Here is a 12,029-nt window from a genome sequence, read left to right on the forward strand (position 1 = left end):
GGGGGGGGGGGGGGGGGGGCTCATTAAAAGATAAATGTTGAAAATCGGATAACCTAGAGGATAAGAATTTATATCTTAACCTAATTTATTACAGACAGATTACGAGATATTCTTCTTCTTAATTAAATCACTAATCCTTCATTAACTTAGGAGTTGCTAATTAATAGTAAAATTTTATCTATATCAACCTTAGTTCACTAAAATTAAGGTAAAAATACATATAAGTTAACCATGGTTAAAGAATAAACTTGTACATATAAAAGATAAATATCAATCTTCCATTCAACTATTAGTAATTGTTGAGTGTAAATATTTGAATGCATGTTTACTATAATTAAGTGAGTTTAAATTATCGATATGAGCTGTGATGGATAATAAAAAATCCTTCATTCTTAACCAAATGTTCTAGGTTCAAGCTTTCTGCTCATGAAAAAAATCTCGTCGAAAGTATTCCCAAGGAAACAATCTTACTATTCGTGAATTTAGATTTAGTCGAGTCTCAATACAAATACGAAGATCGAACTAAAAAAAAGGGTGCAAACTTGAAATTTTTGTAAGTATAATAAATTAAGATAAACATCCAATAAATACTATGTTGAATTTGTAAGTCTACTTTGAATCAGCATTATATTCTTATATCCTTTTATAACCCTAAATGTTTAGTGGTTTAAAATTAATGTTATTCTTCTATATTAAACTAACATAATGCTTCAACCATTTTAATTTTTTTTTCACACATGTATCAACTACTAGTTCTCCTTTTGTTCCTAACAACTTTATTTGGTAGATTTATCACACATTGCATCATGGAGAAACATTACATTTATTGTCATATTACTAAAGAACAACAATTATTTATTAAATTCGTCACTAATTCATTGCTAAATAGTCCTAGCTAATTTATAACTGACTAACCGCTATGGATCGTATATGAATATTATTCGATGAAAAATGAATATATTAATAGATAATATAGATATTCATATTAGCAATATTCAATTATCGGTATAATGATAAGTATTGCTCCTTCATTCTTAATTAGGGGTTTTGAGTTCAAGTCTTTCTGAATACGAAATTGTTTTTTGTTAGGAAGCGTTTCACCCTCTAATATGGTACTTTCTAGCACAAATTTAATTTTATCAGATTCCAATATGAATATCAAACTTCTCGTAAGAAACCAAAGATCAAATATTACATTTACTTTTTACCTTATTTTGACTTGCCCCTTTTTCACTCCAATTTTTCTTTTTTTTAACTACTTATATTTATATTTTGCAGTGCACAAGTCAAATTAGTATTCGTAACGTCTAATACCAAGCACTAAATGTTGTCACATAATGAGACATATGAATTATTAATTACTCTCTTACCTCCCTAATACCTTTTTTTTTCTTTAAACTAGTTAATTATTAACTTGATAATTTTATTAAATTGTTACTATTTAGTAGTAAAGTTTTTCTAATTGAGTTATCCTGAATAACTATATTTTAAAAATCTAAATTTGATTACAAGTGTTTATATAATTATTTGTAAAAGAAAAAAATAGATTTATTTTTATTTGCTAAAATAAACAAGTAAAATTCAAAACAAATAATATAGGTAATAAAAAAAAGGGAACATTAAATATTCTATTCTTTCAAATTCATTATTATTGTTTCTGTTAGTAAAACTAGAGTTAAATTAAGTGAAATTTTGAAATAGACATAAAGTATATATAGCTTGGACAAATATATTTACAATTAAAATAATTTTAGGTTAATCCTAAGAAAAAATTTATGATAAACACTAATTAATAATATAATAAAAATAATAATAAGAACTAACATATTAATCAAAGGTAAAATAATATTGATAATGTTTTTTATTCTACAATGTTCGTATATATAACTTAAATTTTTACTATACAAATGGATTTATTTTACAATACCAACAATGTAAATATTTTTCTGTACAATTAGTGAATTTTATCATGCGACAATAAGTTATTTATTATTTTACCTAAATGCTAATTAATATTTATCGAAAGATTTACTTATAATGATTTTTTAAATGCGATATCTTTTGATATCGTTAGCACATAGCCCTTGAATTCTATATAATTGTGTAATTAGTAAATTTTAGTTTTAAACTTTGTGATATATGACTCAACATATTTATTATTCAATTAATTAAAATATATCTTCTTAGTTTATAGAAAATAAATTATATTTAAAACTATATTAATATCACTATCAAATATGACATACGATGTAACAAATTGTTAATTTAACATGACATATAGTTGATTAAGAAATCAAAAGTGCATATTTCGATTAATTGGAAATTAGATCATGTGCTTAGTCAAATATATTTATTTCTTTTACTAAACATAGAATTTATCTCCTTTTTATTTGTTTTAATTTTCTAAATCTATCATATTCACATTTAATGAAAAAAAATATGAAGACTTGCTTACTCACTTAAAATTGTCTAAATAAATCTCTTTAAAAGACAATTTTTTTTATTTTCATTTCTTTTTTAGGATGAATAATATTATCCTTTGTCTGTTTTAAATCACCTTAAAACATGCATAAATAACAACTTTTCTTCTCAATATATTTCTCTATCAACATTCCCTTTTTTTTCATTTAAAAATTCTAATTAGTTCTTAAAATTTGTAATTAAGAAAAAAAAATGGCTGGTGGTGGATTTGATGATAAAAGTAGAGGAGCAAGAGCTCATCTTTATGAATATAAAATTACTAGTTATTTTGTTTGTTCATGTATTGTTGCTGCCATTGGAGGTTCTCTATTTGGTTATGATCTTGGCATCTCTGGTAAGTACAATTTTGTTTTGTTCGGAGTTTATGTCAGAGTCAAAATTTTCATTAAAATGGTTCGAAATGTAAAATAATAAATAAATAAGGAAGAAGTCAAAGAGATCTAGTATATAGTATATATGTACATGAACAGTGTGTCAGAGACGGATCTAAGATCTAAGCTGTATGAGTTCAAGGAAAAAAAAACAAATCAATTTGTTGTATGAGTATGATTAGTAAAAGGGAATATTTTAGATAATTATCTTTGTATTTGATTAGAAGGAAGATAAAAAATTTCAATAAAAATAAGTTCAATCTTGTGGCAAATCAAACATTAAATTACAAAAGGGGAAAATGATTTTCTTTACTTTCATATTTTTCTCTTTTAGTCCATTTGAAATGGTTTCTAAATTTCATTTAGTGTTAAATTGGGAAAAAAATGTTCTTTTTTCGAAAATATTTTTCATCATTCAACTTGTTGATCAGACATAACATGACAACAATTTCAGCTTATCGTGGACGTGATCTTAAATAGAAGGCTATGTAGGTTAGTTAGGTTGTTGAGAATTATCTGGCTTATTTTTTTTATACTAGTAGTCGTTTGTTTAATGTTTCTTACACTTTAATTATCATATTATTTTGTTCTAGTTACTGATCATGCTTTAGTATGTACTCTTTTCATGATTATTTTAGTATTTTGTCTTGGCTTCTTCATTTTACAAATTGCTTTGTAATCCGAACTATATGTACTCTTTTCATGATTATTTCAGTATTTTATCTTGGCTTCTTCGTTTTACAAATTGCTTTGTAATCCGAACTAAGCATCTATTCAAAACAACCTCCTTACCTCCAATTTTGGCATAAAGTCGGAGTATATATTATCCTTCTCATACTTCACTTGCGTGATGACTTTGGATATGTTCACACTCATCTTGACTTTACAAATTGTCAGCTTCTATCTTTTCATATTGAATTTGACTTTTTGTTTGTTTGTTTCGTTCGTTTTGTCTTTGCGTGGCTCAATCTTTCTAATCGAAAAATCTTTTTTGACACATCATACCAATCACATGACTACTCCCGCTATTTCAAAAAGAATGACATACTTTCATGTTTAGTCTGTTTAAAAAAGAATGATCTCTTTTCACTTTTAGTAATATTTTAATTTCAATTTCCACGTGACACGCTTTAATGTTATTATTATTTTTCAGGTGGTGTGACTTCAATGGATGATTTCTTAAAAATATTTTTCCCAGAAGTGTACAAAAGGAAACAAGAACATCTAAAAGAAACAGATTATTGCAAATATGACAATCAAATACTTACATTATTCACATCATCTTTATATTTTGCTGCACTAATTTCAGCATTTGGTGCATCACATATTACTAGAAAAAAAGGTAGAAAAGCAAGTATTTTATGTGGTGCTATTAGTTTCTTTGTGGGAGCTGTTCTTAACGCTGCTGCGACAAACATCGCTATGCTCATCATTGGTAGATGTCTTCTCGGCTTTGGCATCGGCTTTAGTAATCAGGTAACTTACAACTTACTCATATTTTCGTTAACGAGTTTCAAAATTCATAGTCATTGTCATTGTCATTGAGTTGATTTTGTCACGAGCAAAATATTACAGGCAGTTCCATTATATCTATCAGAAATGGCACCAGCAAAAGTAAGAGGAGCAGTTAACCAATTGTTTCAACTCTCAACTTGTTTGGGAGTATTAATAGCCAATTTTGTTAACTATGGAACTGCTAAAATTCATCCATGGGGTTGGAGATTATCACTTGGAATAGCAACAATTCCTGCTCTTTTCATGTTTATTGGTGGTCTTTTCCTCCCCGAAACGCCTAATAGCCTCGTAGAACAAGGTAAGGTTTGTTTTACACAACAAATTTCAAGAATCTGTATTTCTTTCTTAAACTCTGTATCAAGTCAAAAGGGGCAAAATTATTATATATGTATGTATAGTAGATGATAAGTCTCGTGGCTTGTTGATTTGTTTACTTTTTGACATTCTGAATCCCCTTACTTGATAAACGGGTAAGGGTAAGTATGTTCGTCTAGAAGCCTCCTTAAAAGGATGGCACCAAACACCCTTCATCGGAAAAGTACAGTGACTAGACAAAGTCCTAAGGTCAATGTTTTATATATATAGTAGATACTGAATCCTCTTAACTTCTTCGTATGTCTTACTTCTTTATATTCTGAATTCCCTTAGTGAAAATCCCGCTCTTAGTGTTTTCGCTTGAAATATTTTCAACAGGCAAATTAGAGCAAGCAAGACAAGTTTTGGAAAAAGTTAGAGGCACAACAAGAGTTGATGCAGAATTTGCTGATCTTGTTGATGCAAGCAATGCAGCAAGAGCTATAAAACATCCATTTCGAAACTTACTTTCAAGAAAAAATAGGCCACAGTTAGTGATCGGAGCGTTAGCTATTCCAGCATTTCAACAACTCAGTGGAATGAACTCTATTCTGTTTTATTCCCCTGTTATCTTCCAGAGTTTAGGATTTGGCTCTGGTGCTGCTCTGTATTCATCTGCTATCACCGGTGGAGCGCTTGTCGTGGCTGCATTAATCTCTATGACATTCGTTGACAAGTTTGGTAGAAGAGCTTTTTTCTTGGAAGCTGGTGTTGAGATGATATGTGTCATGGTAATTTCTCGTTTAACTTCTATACATCAACGTTCATAAAAAGTGAAAATAGTAATTCTGTGAGTGTATATAACTTCTATACATGTTCATGTTGATACTAATGGTTCTTTCCTCGTAATTCTTTTCTCATCCTGACGTTGATCTCCCAATTCACTTCAACGCGCCCTTACTTGAAATTTTGATCAAACAGGTAGCGGTAGCTATCACTCTGGCATTGGAGTTTGGACAAGGTGTAATACTCCCAAAAGGAATTGGGATATTCCTAGTGATTATAATTTGCATATTTGTTCTTGCTTATGGAAGATCATGGGGTCCTTTAGGTTGGTTAGTTCCAAGTGAAATTTTCCCTCTAGAAACAAGATCAGCAGGACAAAGTATGGTTGTTTGTGTTAACATGATATTCACAAGCCTAATCGCGCAATGTTTCTTGGTTTCATTGTGTCACCTTAGATACGGCGTATTCTTGTTATTTGCTGGATTTATTATAATCATGACTTGCTTCATATACTTTTTGTTGCCTGAGACTAAGCAAGTTCCAATTGAAGAGATTTATTTGCTGTGGGAAAAACATTGGTTTTGGAAAAGGTATTGCTCATCAGAGGAAAATGGAATTGAATTGAAGAATGGAGATCTTAAAGTTTAATGTATTCTTAGGAAATGAAAACTATTGTAGAATTTTTATTTTGTTTGTTGCATCTTTTTTACAACTATATGTATGCACTTTGGATACTTTTATCTTTCTCTTCTGATTCCTATCGAGTTGCTCAAAAGTGAATTGACATAATTTAGGTAGCAGAAATTGAAGTGGAATAGTCGAGTTGCATATAAGTTGATCCTGATGCTACTATTGCAGAAAGTATTTATCCTCATAATATATACACTCACAAAAGGTGATGAATGAAGCATTAGTCTTCACTAATTGTGTGTTCACTACTAGATTATTTTCGCGAATAATCTGCGCCTTTTACACTCTGCTGCAACAAATACTAGTAAAAGGGGAAAACTTGCTGAAGAGTTGCACAAAGCAAAGTTGTTAATTTGTTATAAATATAAGTAAACATCACATACATGAAATGTATCAGAACAGTAATTTCGAAAGATAGAGACTTAAAATCGGAATAGTTCATTTCAAGAAGCATAATGCAGACAACATACAAGCTATCTTTCCATGATTTTTGGGGAAAAAATCATAAACATCTTTGTGAGTGATGGAAGATAAAAGAGTTGATGCAGTAAATGATCAAATATCAAAATTGTTGTCAGAGCCAAATTTGCAGCATTTTCTATGTTTACTCCTCGCGAAATATGCTGCACAAATGAGTACTTTGTCCAAGATATGGTATACTACTTGGAACTCCCTCTGCAACTTAATTTTGGCGATAAAACTTCTATCATGAAGTGGATAACTGTTGGAACTTTCAGAAAAAGAAAACCAAAACTTGTGAATATTGTCGATCAAATCCTAGCCCATCGACAAAAAGCAAAAGGTTTCTATAAAAAAAGTTTTGGCTAAGTTTCCATCCTATCAATTCATCATCTCTAATGTTCATAATTGGATTGAGACCCTCGTCGTGAGTACCATCAAGGAGTTGATTTTAAAAGTATATGGACATGTTGACGATTTCAACATCTTGCTTGAAGAAATCTTTACTGCTCAAGGACTAATATGCGGATTTAAGCATGGATTGCCCCTGATCTTGGCATAAATTTTTCATATTTGCGAAAGTTATGTCTTGGATGAGCAATTTGTTCAAGCTTTATGTGCAAACTGCATTGGTATAAAGGATTTAAGGGTATCTTGTTGTCATGGACTAGCTAATTTGCAAATTGCATAACCTTTATTGCAACTGAAGATAGTTTGGCTACTTTGTCTTCTTGAATCACGATGATTTGATATCGTAGCATTGAATCTTGAACATCCTTGCATTGAAAGTCGTCACTGGAATCAACAAGTAAATAAAACAACTTGTGGCAAAACCTTGAAAACTTTGCACCTCGTCGACGTGAGTGTTACTCACGTATAGCTGGAAGACCTTCTTTTCCGTCAACCAAACCTTGAATATTTGTACTTATCTAGTTACTTTAAATTGCATACAATCAAAATGTCAAGTTCCGCTCAAGTATCTTACACTATTGTGGTGCTTAGATTTGATTGATATTGAATTGGATATACCTAATTTAACAATCTTCATATATAAGTATGGTGATGACTTGTCAACACTCAAACTTATGAAAGCTTTAAGTTTTGCTAAAAAGTTGTACTTAAACTGCTCACTAGAGAAAGATTTGTTAATCGTCGTGAAATTTCTTGTAAGCTTCAAGCAGTCAAAAATTATTAAGTTATAACATGCTACATAGATTTGATAGTGTGACATTAGGTCTTAGGCCTAACTCACACCTCAAAAGCTAGCTCAAAGGAAGGAGGATTGCCCAAGCCTTATAAGGAGTCCACCCATCTCATTAATCACCGATGTGGGACTTTTGTCATTCTTTAACACCCCACCTCACGCCCAGTGCTTAGCATCTGGTGCGTGGACAATTTTAATTTTGGGGGTTCCAACATCGGGTGAGATGAACTCTGCTCTGATACCATGTGAAATTAGGTCTTAGGCCTAACTCACACCCCAAAAGCTAGTTCAAAGGAATGAGGATTGACCAAGCCTTATAAGGAGTCCACCCATCTCATTAATCACCGATGTGAAACTTTTGTCATTCTTTAACACCCCACCTCACGCCCAGTGCTTAGCATCTGGTGCGTGGACAATTTTAATTTTGGGGGTTCCAACATCGGGTGAGATGAACTCTGCTCTGATACCATGTGAAATTAGGTCTTAGGCCTAACTCACACCCCAAAAGCTAGTTCAAAGGAATGAGGATTGACCAAGCCTTATAAGGAGTCCACCCATCTCATTAATCACCGATGTGAACTTTTGTCATTCTTTAACAGATAGTTATACCAAAAACACAAAAATTACTCACTTGTGTACATTCTTGACATTTTGCTTCGGCTTTCTCCTCAGCTCGACACCCTAACTTTTGTCCAGCATCCAAGCATCCAGACCTAAACAATGGTTTAATCACCTCAATCACAATCTTTACCTTCAAAATTTCAAGTTTTATAAACCAAACAAATAATTGGGTTAAATTTAATAAAATCATCCATTCTTGAGAAAAGAATTGACCATTTTCTGCAAGAAAAATCATAGAATAAAGAATTACCTAAGCAAAAAATCAAGAGTTTGGAAGAGAAACTCACCAGCAGCTGTCAATGGAGCGGCCACAAAACCCTAAAGAAAAAAGGGTAAATTTGGAGTCATAATTTGTGATAGATGAAAGGGTTAAATTTTAAGTTTGGATTAAATCACCAAAATTCAATATTTATTTTAGCTAATCACTTCGTACCTCTATTTCATATTATTTGACCTATGTTCACATGACATACTACTTAAATTATTAATTTTTTTACAATTTTTAAAACTTTAAAAGTTTTGATTTTAATGTAAGATTTTGATTTTGTTTCAAGACTTTAAGCTTATAAGTGAACATATGTTATGCTAAGAAAATTGTCTAATTTCTATAAAATGATTCTTAAATGTCTAAAAATATGTAAAAACGGTGAGGCTTATATACTGTTTCTCCAACTCTCTATAAAGAATTCCGTAAAGATTTTGTAAAAAATCGTTTAAAAGTTATATCACCAAAATATTTATAGATTAACACACACGAAAAACTAAAAAAATTGTAACCTTCCTATAAAATGACTCATATATATCCAAAATATGTGCAAAAAAATGTCAATGTTTCACGTGTTGCTCCCTCAACTCCCTTCGGAGAATTCCGTAAAAATTTTATAAAAAAATCATCTGGAAACATATCACAAAATATTCATGAGTTAACACACACGAAAAAAACTTAGTAAACCATCTAATTCGTGAAAAAACAGCTACTAAATATCCAAAATATGTGCAAAAAATGGTAAGTTTTGACGTACTACTTTTCTTCTCCCTACAAAGAATCCGTAAAGGTTTTGTAAAAAATTAATTAAGAAGTCACATCACCCAACATGGCATCATTCCTCTAAAATGGCTACCAAATGTCTAAAATATGCGTAAAAAATGGTGTGAGGTTTCACTTACTTTTTCCCAACTCCCTAAAGAGGGTTTTGTAAAGAAAAAAATCTTTCGAAAATTATATTGCTAAAATATTTATGAGCTAGCATACATAAACTTTTTTAAAAAAAAATCGCTTAATTTTATAAAATATTTCCTAACCACCTTCTATTTTAATTAATTTCACAAGAATAATATTTATATATTATTATGTAATTAATATCTTTATGATTACGCAAAGCATGCTATATCCACTAACTCTTGTTCCATTTTGAAATACTAAAAAACATTAGCTTTGGTTTGATAAAAATTCCAGAAAAATTAATGGATTTTGCTACTCTAATAAATTAAACTTCTTAATATTTTTTTCTTTGAGTGTTTGTGGCCACTACCGACAGCTGCTGAGCTGAGCTTCAAGTTTTGATCTTTTGCTGGGTAATGCTTTATTTCAAGAATGCCTGAGTTTATCAAAATTGAGTTCTTTTTTAGCTTATAATTAGTTTTATGTTCATTTTAGAGATACCCAATTGTTGATTTGGCTCATGGAGCTAGAATTTGAAGGTAAAGATTGTGTTTGAGGTGATCAAAGTTTAGCTCTTTCTTGTTTTTTGGTTATTTTTTAGGCTCATTTTAGCGATACCCATTTGTTGTTTTTGGCTCATAGAGCTGGTTCTTGAAGATAAAGATTGTGGTTGGGTTGATAAGAAAGTTGTGTACTTTTCTTGCTTTTAGTACCTTTTATGCCCATTTTAGAAATACCCTGCAGTTGTTTTGGTTCTTGGAGCTTGATCAATTTTGTGCTTGAGTTGATAGAGTTCAGTTTCTATCTTGCTTTTAGTAACTTTTATGTTCATTTATAGAGATATTTAGTTGTTGTTTTGGTTCTTGGAGCTTGAATTTGAAGCTAAAGATTGTGCTTGAGTTGATCAAAGTTATGTTCTTTTCTTGCTTTTAGTAACATTTATGTTCAAGTTCAAGTTCAAGAGATAATTCAATTGTTGTTTTGGCTCATAGAGCTTGAATTTGAAGCTAAAGATATTGCTTGAGTTGATAAAAAAGTTCATCTCCTTGCTTGCTTTTAGCAACTTTCATGTTCATATTTAAGAGATATCCTGTTGTTGTTTTAGTACTTGGAGCTTGAATTCGCAGCTAAAGATTGTTCTTGACAGCTTAGTCAAGCTATTTTGTTGGTGGTTAGACCAACTATGTTGTATTGGGTGTTGTCCAATCAAGAATTCTCACATTTAGAAGATGAAAGTTGCGGAAATGAGGATGTTGCGATGAATGTATGGGCGTACTAGGAGAAATAGGATTAGAAATGAGGATATTTGGGACAAGATGGGAGTGGTTTCTGTGGAGGACAACATGCAGGAAGCGAGACTTAGATGGTTTGTACATGTGAAGATGTACGGATGCCTCAATGCGGAAGTGTCAGAATTTGGCTATGGGTAGTTTAGGAGAGGTAGAGGTAGGCCAAAGTAGCATTGGAAAGGGATGATTAGACAAAACATGATGCAGCTTTAGCTCACCGAGGATATGACCTTAAATTAGAGGGTTGTCTTGCTATCACTCTATACTAGTAGTCGTAGTACTACTACGGTAGTTTCTTGTCCTTCGATTTCTATTACTATTTGTTGTTTCTTGTACTTCGATTATCGTATTATTTTGTTGTAGTTACTGATCAGAATGTCTTGTTATGCTTTCAGTTCTGATTATTCTTTTTCTGAACTGTTTTCCTTGAGCTGAGGGTCTATTGGAAACAACCTCTTTACCTCTAAGCTAGGGGTAAGGTATGCGTACACTCTATCCTCTACGAACCCCACTTTGTAGGACTACATTGGATATATTGTTGTTGTAGTCAAGCTCTTATATAGTAGATAGTTCATTTTCAGTACATCTTGAATATAGTGTAAAATACATATTTTTCATAATCTATCATTATATGGAGATTGGGCTAGTTTTTGAACCTTAAATCTTTTTCAAGAAATATGTATAGTTTAAGTGGAAGGCAGTAGGCGCGACCAAAGCATTGATTGTGCTTAAGACTCTGATGATTACCTCTCCTCTGTGTGTTCATGAATAGTAAAAAGTACGAGATTTTTTACGAATAGTAGATTTTTATGCAGGAAATGATGAAGCATATTCTTATTGCTATGACGAGCTATTGATATTGAGCTGAACTTTAAGAATGAAGTACAGCTCGAAGTTTCAATCGGTGTGTCAAATTGATAAAAGAAAATGGATTTTGGTAGTGGTTTTGGTGGCTGTGACTCATTTATTTTGTCAGACCTTGATGCTTCCGTATGGAAATGCTCTTCATTCCCTGTTATCCGAGAGCAATATTCAGCTACCCAAAAAGGTAAGTCAGTCGAGTAAAGAACCTTCTGTTGTTGAATCAGCTAAGATTGGTGAAAGATTTTCCGGAACGCTTTCAAGCTTTGATGATGTACATATGTTGGCTCATCGCT

General features: G+C 31.4%; 2 protein-coding genes and 1 long non-coding RNA gene across 8 annotated transcripts in view; 2 read left to right on the plus strand and 1 right to left on the minus strand.

Annotated features, from left to right (window-relative positions):
• Nucleotides 1–2,580: 2,580 nt before the first annotated feature.
• Nucleotides 2,581–6,291, plus strand: LOC107006803 (sugar transport protein 14-like). The gene is made up of 5 exons (XM_015205322.2): nt 2,581–2,815; nt 4,006–4,328; nt 4,428–4,665; nt 5,061–5,452; nt 5,643–6,291. The coding sequence occupies exons 1-5, from the start codon at nt 2,674–2,676 to the stop codon at nt 6,093–6,095; spliced, it is 1,548 nt and encodes a 515-aa protein (XP_015060808.1). The 5' UTR covers nt 2,581–2,673; the 3' UTR covers nt 6,096–6,291.
• A 183-nt stretch (nt 6,292–6,474) lies between these two features.
• LOC114075079 lies at nt 6,475–8,864 on the minus strand. The gene is made up of 3 exons (XR_003575418.1): nt 8,709–8,864; nt 8,432–8,513; nt 6,475–7,506 (listed from the first exon to the last, which is right to left on the minus strand). It is a non-coding gene; the product is annotated as an uncharacterized LOC114075079 (long non-coding RNA).
• A 949-nt stretch (nt 8,865–9,813) lies between these two features.
• Nucleotides 9,814–12,029, plus strand: part of LOC107005917 (probable glycosyltransferase At3g07620) — a 32,669-nt gene continuing 30,453 nt past the window's right edge. Inside the window, exons 1-3 of one of the 6 annotated variants that reach the window (XM_027913651.1) lie at nt 9,814–9,996; nt 10,079–10,122; nt 11,688–12,015. In XM_027913651.1, coding sequence (XP_027769452.1) covers nt 11,750–12,015 — 266 coding nt within the window. In that variant the 5' untranslated portion in view covers nt 9,814–9,996; nt 10,079–10,122; nt 11,688–11,749. Of the gene's footprint in view, nt 9,997–10,078; nt 10,123–11,267; nt 11,352–11,675; nt 12,016–12,029 lie in introns of all 6 variants that reach the window. The other 5 variants (XM_027913648.1, XM_027913647.1, XM_027913649.1 and 2 more) reach the window with 5 other exon arrangements.

The sequence above is a fragment of the Solanum pennellii genome, chromosome 12 (assembly GCF_001406875.1).
Source record: "Solanum pennellii chromosome 12, SPENNV200".
NCBI classification, from domain to species: Eukaryota; Viridiplantae; Streptophyta; class Magnoliopsida; order Solanales; family Solanaceae; genus Solanum; species Solanum pennellii.